This window comes from Pholcus phalangioides, unplaced genomic scaffold (genome assembly GCF_987345545.1).
Source record: "Pholcus phalangioides strain wild (caught in Gottingen) unplaced genomic scaffold, Ppha-v1.0 ptg000010l_1, whole genome shotgun sequence".
Classification (NCBI taxonomy): domain Eukaryota; kingdom Metazoa; phylum Arthropoda; class Arachnida; order Araneae; family Pholcidae; genus Pholcus; species Pholcus phalangioides.
This window is the reverse complement of record NW_028301603.1, coordinates 18713761-18731837: the sequence shown is the minus strand read 5'-3', so window position 1 is coordinate 18731837 and position 18077 is coordinate 18713761. Positions and strand designations below refer to the sequence as shown.

Here is an 18077-nt window from a genome sequence, read left to right as displayed (position 1 = left end):
GGGGGGTGTGGGGGGGGGGCATTGTCCCCCTAGCATCAAAGGTGAAGTCGACAGATCTAATGCATAATATGTATAGATGAATCGACATCATCATCATCTTGCCCCCCCCCCCCAGCAATAATGACAGTGCCCCCCCCCCCCCCCCCCAGACTTTGAAAATAATGTTTTTTAACAGCTCAACAACAATAGTTTTTGAACAGTGTATCGGGCAACAAAACATTAAAACAGCTCTCCGAACCAGCAATGACATTGTTGTTTTCCCCCATTGTTGTTATCTCACTAATAGGGAATTCTCAATAACAAGACATGCGGTTTATCCATCGCTGTTGTAATCTTGAACGTTTGAGCTCGTGTTTCGCATATAAATAATATTTATATATACTTATCCCTTTTTTCTTATCTTATCTTTTTCCCTCTACCTCCTTCTCCGCAGTCATCATTATCATCTCATCATCATCATTGTATTCTATCTTCCGCATCTTCTCGAAGTTTACCGTTTGCGCTACTGTTATCAGGCAAGATTTTTCAATTGAGAACTGTCTCTCTCGAGAAACCATTGTTGCCTGGCTGACTCTTCAAAACCTATTGCTGTTCGGAGAACTATTTTGAAACAAATTGTTGTCTGAGTAAGTAGCCGTTTCAGAACAATTGCTGGCCGGAAAGATGTTTAAAAGCATTTTTGTCTGTAGATTTATTTTAAAATTATTGTTGTCTGGAGAGCTGTTTAAATCCATTGTTGCGCAGAAAGCTGTTTAAATGGATTGTTTGGCCAATCGTCGGAAAACTATTGTTTTCTCGGAGATTGCTATTTTTAAAACCATATTGTTGTCTGGAAAGCTTTGTTAGTGCATTGTTGCGAGCATTTCAGAAATTTGTCCGGATAGCTACTTCAAAACCTACCTGTTATCTGAGGAGCTATGTTAAAACCATTGTTATCGGAGGAGCCGTTTCCAAACTATTATTGTCCAGAAACCGTGCAAATGGATTGTCTAGACAAGGACTTCTCAAACTTTTCCCACCCGCGGCGTCCCTTACCCTAATCAGCGCTTATCCGCGGAGCAGATTAACAAAGAGTTTCTTTAAAATACCTTTGTCGGGCCGCCGCGGCACATAGTTTGAGAACCCCTGATCTAGGCAATTGATCTAGATCCATTGTTGTTGGACGAGGAGTTCAGAAATCTCGGGACAGCGATTAATGGTTTTTAAACAACTTGACATGGAAAAAATGTTTTTTAACAGTCGCTCACAGACAACAATGCGTTTAAACAATCTTTCTGGAGTTGTTGAGCAATGTTTCTAAAACAGTGCTCCGGACAACAATTGTTCTGAAACAGTGCTCCAGACAACAATAGTTCAAAAATAGCTCCTTGGACAACAATGAAATTAAGATGTCTGTCTAAACAACAATGTCTTCAAGATAACAACGATGTCTAAACAACAATGTCTTCAAGATAACAACGATGTCTAAACAACAATGTCTTCAAGATAACAACGATGTCTAAACAACAATGTCTTCAAGATAACAACGATGTCTAAACAACAATGTCTTCAAGATAACAACGATGTCTAAACAACAATGTCTTCAAGATAACAACGATGTCTAAACAACAATGTCTTCAAGATAACAACGATGTCTAAACAACAATGTCTGCAAGATAACAACGATGTCTAAACAACGTCTTCAAGATAACAACGATGTCTAAACAACAATGTCTTCAAGATAACAACGATGTCTAAACAACAATGATTTCAAAATAGCTGTCTAGACAACAATAATTTTTTAAAAGTCGGCCAGACAACAATGCATTTAAACAATTTTTTGGAGAACAAAATGGTTTTACAACAGTGCTCCAGACAACAATGTTTCTAAAACGATGCTCCAAACAACAATGTTTCTAAAACGATGCTCCAGTCAACAATGGGTCTGAAACAGTGCTCCATGGTTCTTTGAAACAGACGACAGTTTTTCACATTTTTCTAAACAAAAATAATTTTGAAACCGCTTTTTGGGACACTGGCTGGGAATCCTCAATAGCAAGACACGCGGTTTATCCATCTCTATTGTAACCTTGAACTTATGAGCTCCTTTATATACCAACAGCATAAAAATAATATAATCATATATAGTTATCTCTTTCTTATCTTCATTTTTTATCTCTTTTCTTTTTCCCCTCCTCCTCCGCAGTCATCACTATCATCATCATCATTGTATCTCCTCCGCATCTTCTCGAAGTTTACCGTTTGCGCTACTGTCGTCTGACGAGATTTTCCGAGAGGGAAAGAGAGAGAGAGAGAGAGAGAGAAATGCGAGACTTCAAGATGGCGGAACTGACCGCCGAGGCTCCGCTCGCGATGAGCGAGGAATGGTCCGACTTCAACGACTTCCAGGGTTCCGAGGACGCCAAGAACTCCAACCTGGACAACAACAACCAGAAGAAGCTCAACGACAACAACTCGACGACGAACAATTTCTCGGAGACGTTCTCCGAGTCGCTCGAGGACCTCGTCAACACCTTCGACGAGAAGATAACCAACTGCTTCTGCAACTACGAGGAGAACGTCGAGAAGTTCGCCCCCGTTCAGGTCCGCACCCAGGAGGAGATCATGAACCAGTGCCAGTGAGTGGTCATTTCCATTAATTAATTAGCTAATTAATAATTATATCCTCATCGGGGAAAATCAACAGTGTTGCGACATAGATGTCTCTCATGGCTTGTTTGGAGGCTATGGATTATTAATGTTATCATGGCCAAATTTTTCTTTTACTTGGTATACATGCCAGCAATCAGGTTATTAATTATCACGTGCTGATAGCCTATAAACAAAATTATCCACCTCATACTTACTGTTTTAAAACAGTCTTGATGAGCATAGTGTTTGCTTGCCACCAATTAGGTCACTTCTTGTCAGCATCTTATAACCCGCTTTTAACCCCCCACTCATGTAAATACACCTGTCTTTGAGTCACTCTTTTGGTCACTCACATGCTACCATACACTTTTGGTCACTCTCATATTCACACACTCCTTTGGTCATTCACATGCTTGCACACACTCTAGGTCACTCACTGACCTGGTCCCTTTCTTTCTAAGTCACTCTTTTGGTCATTCACATGCTTGCACATTGTTTTGCATACTTAGTTGCTTGCACACGATCTAGGTCAATCTTTCAGTCGCTCCCATACCCATAGGCACCGGAACCTAGCAGCTGAAGCCATTTGAGGACCCCTTCCAATAAATTTTTGTAAGGGGGCTGAGTCCTCCTTCCCAATAATTTCTGAAGAAACAATGCAACACACCTTTGTTCTCCTGCATACACACTTGATTCCCTTATATATGTGACGATCAGCAACTTTCAGTCCCCCATCTGTTTTTCATGTCTGCTCCGCTGCTTATACACTGGTTTAGTCATTCACATGCTTTCACATTGTTTTAGACACTTGTATGCTTATACACTGGTTTAGTCATTCACATGCTTTCACATTGTTTTAGACACTTGTATGCTTATACACTGGTTTAGTCATTCACATGCTTTCACATTGTTTTAGACACTTGTATGCTTTCACATTGTTTTAGACACTTGTATGCTTTCACATTGTTTTAGACACTTGTATGCTTTCACATTGTTTTAGACACTTGTATGCTTTCACATTGTTTTAGACACTTGTATGCTTTCACATTGTTGTTTTAGACACTTGTATGCTTTCACATTGTTGTTTTAGACACTTGTATGCACATTGTTTTAGGCACTTACATGCTTGCACATTATTTTAAACACTTGAGAGTGCTTGCACATTATTTCAAACACTGTGCAAGTTGCTCATTTAGTTACTCAATGACCTGGTTCCTTGTTATCCATGTTACTCTTTTTGTCATTCACATGATTCTGCACTGTTTTGGTCACTCACATGCTTGCATATACATTATAGGCAGGGGTTGAAAAATGCCAGGCCATGGCCACTAGAAAACTTGGTGCCTAAAATCTTCTGTATGTGATTGTTAAATTGTAGTCTACGAATGACACAAAATTTTCTGATTCCGTGACAGTGTGTCTTTTAACATAGGAAAAGGATATGAAAAGCCATTTAAAAGTAAAAACCATTATTCAACACTGTTTTTCTTGAGGCTGTGGCCTAAAATAAATTTTTTTTTTGATTTGCTAAGCCCTTCTCTAGGTCACTCACATGCATGCAAACTTTCCAGGTTACTCGTTTGGCTTCTCACTAACCTAGTCGCTCACTCTCTAGGCAGAGGCAGATTTTTTGGTTTTGCCACCTTTCCCCATTCTGTTAGTTTTCTTGACACTCATTCCTCAAATTTGTCACCCTCGGTTAATTTGCCCCACTAAGCCACCCTGTAAATGCATGTTATAGCTTAAGATTCATTGGTCTCGCCCATTAATTGTTAGTGTCATGAAGGCCTGAATAACCATTTTTTACTTATTTCAAACGCCATTAGTTATTTCTTGTCACACATAGCTTAATGTTTATATGTCAACTTTCCTCTGTGGCAGAGTTTCCCAAACTGGTTGGTTCTACCACACCATTCTATCATCCCCTCCTAACTTCAACCAGCCCATAATATTCTATATTATACCCATAGCCTCTACTGCCCCTGGTTTTTTGTAGTTCCCAACTTTGAGCCAATCTCCCCGTTAAAAAGTCTTGTCACAGAGAGCAACAGGATTGTAACAATACAATTATTCAATCATTACACTTCACTTATAGCTAGAAAAACTGATGGCAGATGGAAGCACTACACACAACAACCAGTACACAGAAACAAACTTTGCATCAGGTTCGCTACACACACACACATTCCAACATGTACCAATTTGTTAGAAGTTCTGCAGAGGAATATGAACAAAGTGCATGTGGGGTTCAGTAGTAATAACCTCTCCTGTCAGTAGAGGCTACTACTTACTAAACAAATTTAATTATTGTTTCAGCAAATCATCACCCAAGCTTGCACAGATTGAATTAAGTATTTTAATTGACCACAGTACAGTCAAACCTCATTTATACAAAACAGCATAATGCAAAATGTGGGGGTTCCCGCTTTTAAGGCATTTTTTTTTTTTTTTGTTTAAGAAGTCTTATTTTCAGAATACTGGGTTTTTCCTCCCATTTAGAAAGGTTTCTGGCTTAATACCTCTGTGTTGTATGGTCCTTACGAGGATGCCTTTAGTGAGATCTACTGTATCACTTCAAATGAACGATGTGTTTGGCACAGTCAAATTAAAGATACCCTGAACTTTATTGCTCTTGTCCCTTTGGCTTCACATTGACAAGTTTTGACTGTATATGAAATTAGTAAATAAATCAGTTCTGTAGACTTTTCTTTTATTTTATAATAAGTGAATGTTTCTGCAGTGAGTCAAATTTTCCATTATAAAATAAGAAATTATTCGAATGGTACTGTGACGGTTGATATCCAAGATAATAACTAGTCACTGGTCAGGTCTAGTAATACAACTGCGAGGATAAAAAGTTTTATTGCTTAAATGGTACAGTATGTTAGATTGAATCACATGTAGACATAAATATTCAGCAGACCCTTGAAGTATCAGCTTTTATTTGCGTGGCTGTATTCAGACTTATGCAGCAAAATTTTGATCACACACACACGTATATGTATAACAGTAAGCTCTACAGCACAGTGATTCTCAACCTTTAGAAGCCTGCGCAATCTCTGGCAAATCTCTTTTGCGTTGGCCCTGTCATAAACACAACTAACGAGAAATTAATGGGAAAATAAAATTTCGAATCACTCATGGCCCAGTGTGACTAGTGTTAGTCCTAGGCTTTGGCCCGGCGGTAGAGAAATACTGCTCTACAGATCCATTTCACTGCGCAAGCTGTCCAGCAGGTGTAGTTAACCACTCTGCGAAGATTTCGGGATAGCTGCTGGAATTTATATACTAATATCATGTTCTGAAATCAACCTTCATCCTCAATGTTTCTTTCTACCACCCAACCGTTGGAGAAATTCTGGGTGGGGGGGGGGGGGAAACACTGTGAAACTTGAACTTCCTTGAAGATTGATTGGGTATGGCAGTGGTTAAAACTTTTGTCACTCATGGTTCTCTTGTCCTAATCATTGTGTATGGGTGGGCTTCCCAGAATAGTTTATTATATATTATGCATTCCTTTAAGAACCAATTTCAAAGCACAAACATCAATATCTCCAGCTCTTGGCAACTTGCACCCCTGACAAAGGTTAGTGATGGCCCTAGGAGCGTGCATCCTGCGTCCATACACACTTTGAGGAAACACTGGGGTATGGGATAGGGGTGCAAAATATTTGTCTTGATAGTGGCCTGATTGTAAACATTCGAAAGATTTGATAGAACCTGTGTGTACATGTCTTGTTGCAGTACAGAAGTGACAGCTGGACCCAAATTTGTCTTGAGTTGGGGAGCTCTTGGCAAAGTGAGCATGAGATCAAAAATGCTTGGTTAGTCAGCCTGTGTTTGATATTGAAGACGTCCAAACAGGACCGTCACTTCAACTTTTTCCGGGGTGGGGGCAAAGAACGTATAGCCTACTCAATGTATGCATATATATATTTATATATACCATTTATAGTATTTTTTGAAAACCAGGCTGACCCCCCCCCCCTCCTCCCCAAAATGACGGGCCTACGTCCGAATTGTGGTGGCTTTGACTCAAGCTCACCTCAATTGAGGCCCTGCGTACAGAAAATATTGGGCCCTCTTATATGAGAAAAAAGTGTAAAATTGTGTTTTCGAGCCCCTTCAGACGTCGAGGCCCATAGCGCGCGCCTGGTGCACCCACCGTTAAATCCTTTGACCTTGACAAACGCCTCACTTGTCCGTGTGAAAATCAGGCCCAAACTAAGTGGGACCTCTTGATAATGGGCACCCATAAGGCAGTGACAAATTCTCTTCTGAAACTCATTAAAGCTCTATTCCACGGAATTTAGAATAGTGCCTGTTATTGGAGTTTTCATTCGGGGGCATACGCAGTGCCGTCTTGAGGCATGGGCCCACCCCGAGCCTCAAGAGAGAAGGTGCCTCACAAAAATGATATCTGGTTGAGATATTCGAGAATTTGCATGGTAGGGCCTCAGAAAAATCTTTTGGCCCGGTGGCCCATGATGTTCTTAAGACGGTCCTGGGCATACGCAAAATCGACCTTTGAAAGGGGCCACAAGGAATCTTTCAGAGAAATCTTGAGTTAATAAAATCCCAAAGTTCATTTTAAATTAACAGAAACTGATGAAGTTAGAAAATATAAAGGTATTTTCTTTCGATATTTTGAATTTTCTATTGTCTTCGAGGGGGAGGAGACTCGGATCTTTCGAGGTTTTAATTTTTTTAATAAAAATATTTTAAATATTTGATCCTCTTTGGAGGGCATTGCCCCCACCCCTCTGGCGTAAAACTCTGGCGTCACTGTAACATAAGCTATTGCATACATCCCAATGTTTCGCATTATTATTTCTGTTCGAGTTATCTTTCCTCGTCAATAGAGAAATGATCTTTGAGGTCACGGCATATCATTACCGCCGGCCTATCACATGTCTTTGTTTTCCCAGTGAGTGGGCATTTGGGCCACCGGTGGTCGTTAAATAGGCCGTCGTGTTCGCGGTTAGTTATTTCATGCTCCAGAGGAGCTGTATGTAATCCGTCATCACTTCGCTGCCTCTTGGCTATTTACTGTCCCTATTTGACGTTGGTAGCGATTTGAAGTATGTACTTGATATAACTTTCCTTTCTTGTGTCTCCGGAATCCGGCGGAGGTGGATTTATGGCTTTGCTGCCTGCGGGCTGTTCAAAATCTTGCCGCCTTTCTTCCCGTAATAATTCTAATCCCGTAATAGTTCTTGATCACTAATTGCTGAAGTTTGTCACCGTGGGTCATAGCCCGCTTAGCACCTCCCCGCCCCGTAAATACGACTCCGGCCCTTCTCCCATTCTGGCATGATTTTCCTGACCTGTCAGTCATTCCCCAAATTTGCCGCACTGGGCAGAACTCCCTCGCAAAGCCCGTTTAATCCCGCCCCTGTGAATACGCCTAATGTCTCTGAGTTACTCTTTTGGTCACTCACATGCTTAAACACTTTCTTGGTCACTCTTTTGGACACATGGGGCGCGGTAACCCAGGTCGATAAGATACTCGCCTAAAGTACCAAAGGATGTTTAGAGTTTTCGCGAGTACGATGCCCGGTTCGTCCTTGTCAGAAAACTTTCCTGACAAAATTGGTGCAACAGAAACGGCGAACATGACCGCAGATAAATTTGCTACCGCAGGGAGTCCCCCATCGAGGGGTTAATGCATCAACCTCTCGATGAGTATAAAAAAAACAAGCCTGCCGTTCGGAATCGGCAATAAATTGTAGGTCGCGGTCTAATTAGCTCTCGTGTGCAGAAAATGACCGTGGTGCGACAAAAATGATCGAATGACACACACACACTGTAGGTCAATGGTTCTCGCAACCCTGTAACGCACGACTAACGGGAAGTAAATAGTGAAAATGAAACGGAAAATCATTCACGGCCCGGTTTGACTCGTGTCCGGGCCCGGTGGTTGGGAAACACTGCTCAAGGTCACTCTTTTGGTAATTCACTGACCTGGTCCCTTGCTCTCTAGGTGGATCTATAATTTTGCCACCCTTTTCCCATTCCACTAGTTTTCTTGTCTCAAATTCGCCACCCTGGGCTATAGCCCGTGCTAAGCCCCCCCCCCCCTGTAAATTCGCCTTCGAAATCGGAGCAAAACATTTAAACTGGCGCGTGATAATTTACTTGCGGTTTAAGAAATTTCGAGATGCTTCCGTTTCATTGGCGTTAAACGACTTCGAGATGAGACTCATCGCTACCCCCGCAGCGTTATTAGGCCTAGGCCTATTCATTTCGGGTAATATTAGTCCCGAGTGTAATAACTAGCTAACCCGGCGGGGGAGTCACCACATTATGAGTCTACGGGTGGGCGCTCTTCAACGTGTAGGTGGTCCTTTATAGTTGAGCCATTAAAAAAACACAGCTGTGCCTATGCGCTGGCGGAATTGGCTCTTTTCTTTTACCTCACTGACTGTGTCTACTTATGAATCAATCTGAATCTGTCAGAAAGACCAGGACATCCGGGGTGATGTCCGAGAAGCTTGAAAATTCCGTTTCTTGAGACCAGACCTGGCGTTTTCGGTCGATGAAGGACTGTTTATTGGGACAGCTGAGGTTTGAGCGTGATTGAACCAGCCAAGTTTGGATCCCAGACTTTATAGGATACAGTCATTCGAAAAAAAATATCGTTATAGAGGGATTTATCGAGTATCGTTGTAGTGAGGTTTCACTGTATATACAGGATGCATAGGTAATTATTCGCACACGGTACACGCACGGTATTTTACTGGTTTATTTTACCGTTCATCCTAGAGGCATACTTCCAACTAGAAAAAGTATCCAAATAATGTGTATAACTCAGATGCATCGTTCATGTTGCAAGAAGGGGTTGTATAGTGGTTGAAATTAAAAAAAAAAAAAGAACTTTTTATACGAACACTGTTCTGAAAAACCCAGTTGGAAAGTTGTTGCCCAGTCTCTCCTGAGGCCAACAAAAAAATTCCGCGTTTCTAAGTGAAATATCCGCAGAAATATTTGAAATAATTGGTGAAGAAGAGGAAAGAACAGCTTAAAAATGAGGGAAGAAGCATTGTCCGTTAGTTTACGCTGTTCTTTCCCAAAACTTTTCTCCTATTTTTGAATTCGAATATCTCAGCGAATTAGAAAAGCTGATATTTTTTTTTTGCCCCAGGAGAGACGGGGGAACAGCTTCCTGACTGGGTTTTTTAAGATAGTGTGTTTGTATATAAAAAGTTAATTTCTTTTATTTTAATAAGTATACAACCCCTTACTCCATGAATGATGCATCTCAGTTCTACGTTATTTGAATACATTTTCTAATTGGAAGTATAGCTCTAGGATCAACGGTTCGCCAGTAAAATGCGGTGCGTGCTGGTAGCTATGTACCCTGTACATACCCTGCCTTGATATCCAACAGGATATACGGCAGGGCATGTCTGGTCTGTTCTGTCGGGACACTGTCATTAGAGTTTCGGACAGAAAACGTTTTGTTTCTGAATGGCTGTTGTTTAGTTATTAGTTTAGACCAGGGATTCACAACCTGCGGCCCGCCACCCATGGGATCTGATTTTCCCTACGAAAGGTCGAGATCGGACACCTCCTCCCTGACAATTTAAAAACTGTAGTCTGAAGCAGGGATTCACGGGGACTTTTTAATTTCGCAGTTCTTTCTATCCCTTGGGAGTGCTGGGATTTTGAATATTTTGAATCTCGAGGTATCGAAGCATCCAGGAATACCGTGCCACATTGGTTAGCATTGGTGGAATCACAGTCAGTGCCGTCTTAAGAGCATCGTGGTCACCCCCCTCCCTCCCCCGGGGGGGGGCAAGTAATTTTTCTGATGATCTACCTGGCTAAATATGCTTGCCTACGAACTTACATGCTTACTCTGGAAAATTTCAACCGGATCTCATTTTTGTGAGGGCCCCCCCCCTCTTCTCTTGAGACCCCCAGGCCGTGCCGGGTTGGGCCCAACTTTTTACGCCCGCACAACAGAAATCAGTACACCCCCTCTAAAATGTCATTTCTTTTCTTTTTTTCAGTGAAATAGACTACCTTCCGATTTTCAGCAGGTGCAAACTAAGGGTTATAGGGAAGAATGTTCCATTGAGAGAAATCAACTTTACAAGATATCTAGGCATGTCAATGCTAAAATAACTGGCTTTTGAGGTGGCGAGATATCTCGTCAATGCCGCTTAAAGGGTTAAGATAGTACTGATCACTGCTCTTTTTAAATTCCATTTTGCTCCGAACTGACGAACTTTCACATTTGGCACACCGTTTGGGACAAGCCGAACCTTATTCAATTTGATACTGGATCCGGGAGGCCCTCCAATGATGTGAACGTGTTTTTGATGCACTTCAATTTTCTCTCTTTCTCGTCCATACGAACACTATTTCTCATGTTGCTCGCATGTGCGAATAACGAATTCATGAACCGAGTTCTTACTCGAACAGGATAAGAAAAGAAAATTCTGTAGGTACTCTTTTTTTTTTTTTCCTTGCCTTCGTGGGGGATCGGAAACGATTCTTTTCCAGTTGATTCGCCGCATGAAACGCGATCCTTACCCCTCTCGCTCTTTCATGCTTACACACACACACACAGTACTTACTTCCGATCCCTTTTGAAAGGTTCCTGTCACGTTTCGGTTCTTTTCTCTTCTTTCTCATATAGTGATTTTCTCCCCGCGTGTATTTGTAAGACACGGCAGATATCTTCGAATTATTCCCAGAAAGATAGTAGAGAAAGAAGTCGTAAAAAACATCCGTTTTTTTTTCCTAAAAATTTTCTTATCAATGGGAGAGACGGAGAAATGTCGGGTGAGATGGAGAGAGAGAAAATGCTTTTAACCGGAATATGAGACCATTTTTATTGGTCCAATTCACTTATATAATCGCGGAATAAAATTTCGCCTGTGCCCGTATGTACGTACGAAGTTCTTTCGGATATTTCTGGAAGAACGCGGTTTCGCTTCCGCGAGAGAGAAATTACAATTTCTTTCTGAGATTCTCGGATAGGAGGGGATGTTTATGAATAATAAAGATAATATTTTCTTTTATTTATTTTTTTAAAAAATTATTTGATGTCTTGGTGAAATGTAAGTGTTGAGTCCATTTTAGGAAATATGACCTAGAACACAGGGTTCTTCAACTTTTCAGACGTTTTGCGGGGTGAAATAAATTTCCCATAAAGCCCAAGGGACATCAAGTCATACTGCGGTATTTAGATTTGAGCCATCTTTACGGGCGGTATCGACGGGGCCCCAGAGCTCTGAGTCATACAGTGGATGTGGGGGGGGGGTCCTATATTTGTGAATTTTATTTATTGTGGGATTTTTTTCATGAAATACAAATTTTCATTAATTATGAAATCGTTCATTGACTGGATTTTCATTAATTATGAAATTAATTTTTCACCTGAATATGAATTTTCATCAATTTTGCAATTATTTTTCTTTAATTTTGAGATTATTTTTCATTAATTCAGAAATTATTTTCTCGTTAATTATGAAATTATTTTTTATTTAATATGAATTTTCATTAATCCTGAAACATTTTTTGCGAATATGAATCTTCAATAATTCTAGAAACATTTTTCAGTAATTCTGGAAACGTTTTTCATTAATTTTAAAATTTCCTTCTCTTATTAATACCAAAACTATTTCTTATTAATTTTTAGATTATTTCTCTCATTTGTTTTGAAAATTTTTTAAAAGTAATTTTGAAATTATACCTTCTTTTCACCGATTCTGTGATGTGCGACACATTTTTTTTGGGTCTTTTCCGATTAATCGGGTTAGTTAATCGATCAATTGTTAATTAACAGTTGAAAATTTTAGTTAATGCATTCGATCAATCCGATTGAAATTCATTAAAAAAGTTTGTAATTTCACTTGATTTGTTAAACGAAACTGATTAGATTTCTTAAATTAAGTATCTATATACTATAGGCGGAGATAGATGTGAAAGTCTGGGTGGGGGGGAAGGCATGATGACGATGATAATGTCAATTCATATATATGCATATAAGTTACATTAGATCAGTAGGGTCCACCATTGATGCTGGGGGGGGGGGCAATGCCTTTCCATTCCTGTATCTCCGCCCATGCTATATACAGTAATACCTCAGCTAACGAAGATAATTCGTTCCGGAAAATCGTTTGATTCGTTTCAGGTGTTACCCAAAATTTGAACACAATTTTTGTTTAATTAACAAGGAGCGCTCAAAAAAAAAAGACCATCTGACCGAAGCTAAAAGTGAACAGTGCCAAAATTGGATAAATGAGAATTTACAGGAAGATGAGCTACTGAAGATCTCAATTTGCACAATCGATACCAGCTGTAGTTGTAGCTGGGTAGAACAACCCAGTGGAGTTCGTAGGGGTCCCACCATTCAGCTCATTTATATGTCTGATACATGCAGATAGAAAAGATAAGCTTCCCTAGAATGTCCAGACTGTTCAGTCTGATGCTAAGAGTCTTGTACTAGAAGAACGCGTGATCTGAAAACATTGGCTCTTTTTTTCCCCCCAGTGCATTTTTTTTTACTAGCTGAACCATTCATTTTGCATGAAATGGTTCAAAAATTTTTCAGAAAGAGGTGTAGGTACATCTGGAAAAATAATCTGAGGTGGACATGGATTAATTGCACGACGCTTTTTTTATGATAATTTTCGCTAAAATTCAGCTAACAGCGTGGTTGCTAAATGTTAGCGCATGCAGGATCGGCTTGAGCTGTACTGCCACCCGGGTGCAAAGCCTCATGTGCCGCCCGTAAAAAGGGACTCTTGCGGGAGACTGGCAGTGCTTTACCATGGGGATCCTGATAAAGCTGCTGAGAAAAAAAAACCCCACAATAGTTTACTTTTACTAAATAGAGTGTACGTGATCATACGTCCCGCATTTTAAAAATTGTTCTGTTTTTGGGTTATCTTACCGTTCTTAATTATGCCAGGTAACTCAATTCACATTTCAGCTCTTGTTGATGAGTCATCGCTACTGACACTTACCCTGTAAAAAAAATATGACGAGGTAACTTTTATTTAAATTTTTTTCTATAAAATCGTTTCAGTTACGCCAGAAATCGGACAAGTAAGGAGCCGAATTCTTAATTTGCCTTTATTTGACCTTTCCAGAAAAATTACGAGATGGGGGCATTAAAACGCACACTTGCCCCTTGTGATAGAGTACATTCTTGTTTCTGGTATTACTGTCCCAACGCTCCGTCTCCTTCAAGTACAGGGTGATTATAAAAAAACTATCCCGACATATGGGCCCCTAACTATCATACCATTCACAGAAACTGAATGAAATTTTGGCATAAGGTATTTTGATCTATGCGCTCAAGAATGATATGGAAAACAACAGTGTCACTCTAACAGTTACGGTTACAGTGAGAAAATTTCGAAAATATCAAATGGCAACACCAAGTTTTTTGTATTGGAATGTGATCTCCATTGTGAAAAACCCTAAATAGCGTTCGAACGGCAACTGTAGCATGAAAATCACCGGCGGTAGATAGGCTAAAAGTGAGGACAACCAATAAGGACAGAGAAGCAGCATAAAATAAAGCATTTTATTGTGTTTCACATGACCTTGTGGAGGACTAATCAGGCTGGGATCTCAAACGGTGTGACGAACATTAATGCTCTGGTGCACGGCAAAGTCCTTTTTACTTTTTCCTTGCCTAGCTCCGGGCATTTTCGTGCTACAGGTGCCATTCCAACACTATTTAGTGTTTTTCAGTATGGACATCACATTCCAATACAAAAAACTTGGTGTTGCCATTTGATATTTTCGAAATTTTCTCACTGTAACCGTAACTGTTAGAGTGACACTGTTGTTTTCCATATCATTCTTGAGCGCATAGATCAAAATACCTTATGCCAAAATTTCATTCAGTTTCTGTGAATGGTATGATAGTTAGGGGCCCGTATGTCGGGATAGTTTTTTTATAATCACCCCGTATTTTCAACATCTTTGTCGGCAAGGTATGGCTCAAAAGCATAATGTCATGTGCAGAGCCGTATTTACAGAGGGGTTTAGGGGGCTATTAGCCCAATGCGATAAATTCAAGAAATGAGTAGTCAAGACAATTAGTGTAATGGGGGGGGGGGCGGTGAAATTTACAAAACTATAAATCTGCCTCTGCCTAGAGAGAGGACTGAGTTTGTGTGACCAAACGAGTGACATGAAGTTTGCTAGCATGTGAATGACGAAAAGTGTGACAGCGTTTGCAAGGCCGTGAGTGACAAAAACAGTGTGGCAGCATGTGGAAAAGTGACTTAGAAAACAAGAGACCAATTCAAGAGGGAAAAGAGTGACGAAAAAAGTAATAAAAAAAAACAGAGGCACACAAATTTAAGAAATAAATAGTCATGAAAATTAGACAAGGGTGAGAGAAGGGCGGCAAAATTTTTCTAGCCCACAGTCAGCTAAACCCTAAATTCGCCTTTGGTCATGCGAATTTTTAGTATTGGAAGATTTTTAAAAATTTTTGTTTCTGACTTAAGCTGCCACCCCTTACAATTTGCCGCCCGGGTGCACCCTCGCTTAAGCCGCCGCTCAGAGCATGCATCCATATCGAAATAATTTGTAAGGCGAGGCGTTCATCGGCCGAGGTATCACTGTACAGGGTGTCCTATAAGTGCTAGCACAGCCTTTATCTCATCAACCGTTCGTCGTAGAGGTTCCAATTTAAAAAATTCTCAAAATGTGTTCAGAAATTACTCTATCAGTTTCGAGAGTGAAAATGCAACAGTGTTTCAAAAAAAAAAATAATCTAAATTTTTATACGGTTTTTCTGTTCTCTAACTTCCAATCGGAAAGTTGTTGTCCTGTCTTTTCTGAGACCAACAGAAAAAAAAAATCCATATTTTTAAGTGCAGTATTCGCAGAAATATTTGAATTCAAAAACATAGGAGAATAGTTGGGAAAGAACAGCATAAATGAGGAAAGAGAGCGTTGTCCGTTAGTTTATGCTGTTCTTTCCCAACTTTTCTCACATTTTTGAATTCAAATATCTCAGCGAATATTGTTATTAAAAACATGATATTTTTTCTCCTTGGCTTCTGGAAAGACAGGGCAACAGCTTTATTATTGGAAGTTAGAGAACGGGGGACCGTATACAAATTTGCATTTTTTAATTTTCTGGCACTTTATGTTCACTCTCAAAACTGGTACAGAGTGTATTCTGAACACATTTTGAACATTTTTTGAACTAGAACCATACCACTACGGCAAACGGTTGATGAGATAAAGGCCGCATTATTAGGACTTACAGGGCACCCTCCCTGTATAACATTTTGAATATAATGTGACCATATTTTAAAATGTTTGGATCAATATTTTGATCGAATTTTTCGGCATGGAAAAATACAAGTGGATTCAACGAAAACTGATGAATTCAGTTTCAAATCGAGTTTCACAAGATAAGGACCGAAATTTATTGTCTCTGCTATGAACAGTAGTTTTTCGTATTCGCCGGAAGTATCAGCTCCTCTACACACGCGTGCCAGTTTGGGAGGAGTTTCTAGGAAAACAAATCAATACTTCGGTCGGAAGTAGTTTCGAAATCAAGGACTAACCTAAAATAACCGATATGTTAAAAAAAAAAAGTGACAAGAGAGCCAAGTGAAGAAATTCCACAGGTTTTGACTAGGTATGTTCAGCATATTAAACTGCTTCAAGGGCGCGGTAGCCCAGGTCGATAAGATACTCGCCTAAAGTACCAAAGGATGTATAGAGGTTTCGCGAGTGCGATACCCGGTTCGTCCTTGTCAGAAAACTTTCCTGACAAAATGGGTACAACAGAAACGGCGAACATGACCGCAGAAAAATTTGCTACCGCAGGGAGTCCCCCATCGAGGGGTTAACGCACCAACCTCTCGATGAGTATAAAAAAAAAAAAAAGCCTGCCGTTCGGAATCGGCAATAAATTGTAGGTCCCGGTCTAATTAGCCCTCGTGTGCAGAAAATGACCGTGGTGCGACAAAAATTATCAAACTGCTTCAAGCGGGTAGCCGTAATTTCGTAATCGTATTTCCTGTATTTGTTCACATCTGGCGAATAGGTGCTGGAAGTCAATAAAATATATTTCGTAGCTGACAAGGTTGCCGCTGTGGTGGTCGAGTGGTCATAGTGACGGACTCGCATCACGAGGATCCGGGTTCGAACCCCACAGTCACTACAGTGGTGGTCGGCTGAAGTTGGTTTCCTGTGGTTCCCAACTCCGAGGCGCAAATGCGAGCCGATCTCCCCATTAAAAAGTCTCTCCACAGTTACAACGGTAAAACATTCAATCATTACACTTCACTCATAGTTAGAAAAATTGGTGGCAGATGGCAGCATTACACATAACAAGCATTACACAGAAACAAACTTCACACCAAGTTTCATTACACGTACACACACATTCCAACATGAACCAATTCGTTAGAGGTTCCGCAGAGGAATATGGACGAGGTGCATGTTTGGTTTAGTAGTAGCATACAAGGTTGAACGTGACCTCTTCTGTCGAACGAAAGTGATAGAGACGAGCCCAAGTGGGGGAACATGAAACACCCTACCAACTCTTTCTAAATATGTGTTTAGTTTGCGTGTAGGTCTTGCAGAAACTTCACAAATTCGGGTTTTTCAGACTTGACGCATTTTTTTTTTCCGTAATCGATTATTGTTCACCATAACTCGAAAACGGTTCGAGGTTGGTTGGGTGTTTCATATTCCACTTGGCTCATCTTATCCCGCCCCCCCCCCACTTTGTTTGGCATAACAGGTCACGTTAAACCTATAGTTTCGAAAAATATTCGATTAAAATACGATTAATCGATTTAAAAAAATTTTGATTCACCAGTTAAAAATTTTTAATCGATTCCCAGCCGCCGTAATTTTTTTTTTTTTCATTGAGGTAATTTTCAAGCGTTTATATAAATAATGTAACTATAAGCTTTTTCGTGGGGCATGCGTTCAAGACCTGGGCACGTGCCCAAGACCCACAAGTTTCCGGGGCTGCCTTTTAGTATTTTAGTCACCTTCCATCTTCCTTCCCCTGCATGTCTCTGCTTCAGAGGAAACCACATATGAGGGGGCGGGGCATGAAATTCATAGTTGTCCAGGGCCCGAGCTTACGAGGAACAGCCAGGGCTGTAACTAGGAGGGGAGCAGGCGGACGGACCAGAGAGGGCGCAAATCTCACCCTTTAACCTCTCCTTCAACATTACAAGCATAGTTGCCCAGGGCCCGAGCTTATGAGGAACAGCCAGGGCTGTAACTAGGAGGGGAGCAGGCGGACGGACCAGAGAGGGCGCAAATCTCGCCCTTTAACCTCTCCTTCAACATTACAAGTGGGGGGGGGCGCGCCAAAATGCGTTTTCGCCCCGACCAAGCATATAATTGCGGCCCTGGGAACAGACCCTGCCATGAATTAGAATTTACGTACGTTTCTCGTCAGATAAACGTGAAATAAAGAAAAATAG

The 18077-nt window shown here is 40.6% G+C and overlaps 1 protein-coding gene across 1 annotated transcript in view; it reads left to right on the top strand.

Annotated features, from left to right (window-relative positions):
- The window catches only part of LOC149081046 (fasciculation and elongation protein zeta-2-like), a 48931-nt gene that overhangs the window by 10061 nt on the left and 20793 nt on the right, over positions 1 to 18077 (top strand). Inside the window, exon 2 of the mRNA XM_089237804.1 lies at positions 2186 to 2618. Within this exon, the coding sequence (XP_089093930.1) occupies positions 2305 to 2618 (314 nt within the window). The 5' untranslated portion in view covers positions 2186 to 2304. The remainder of the gene's footprint in view (positions 1 to 2185; positions 2619 to 18077) is intronic.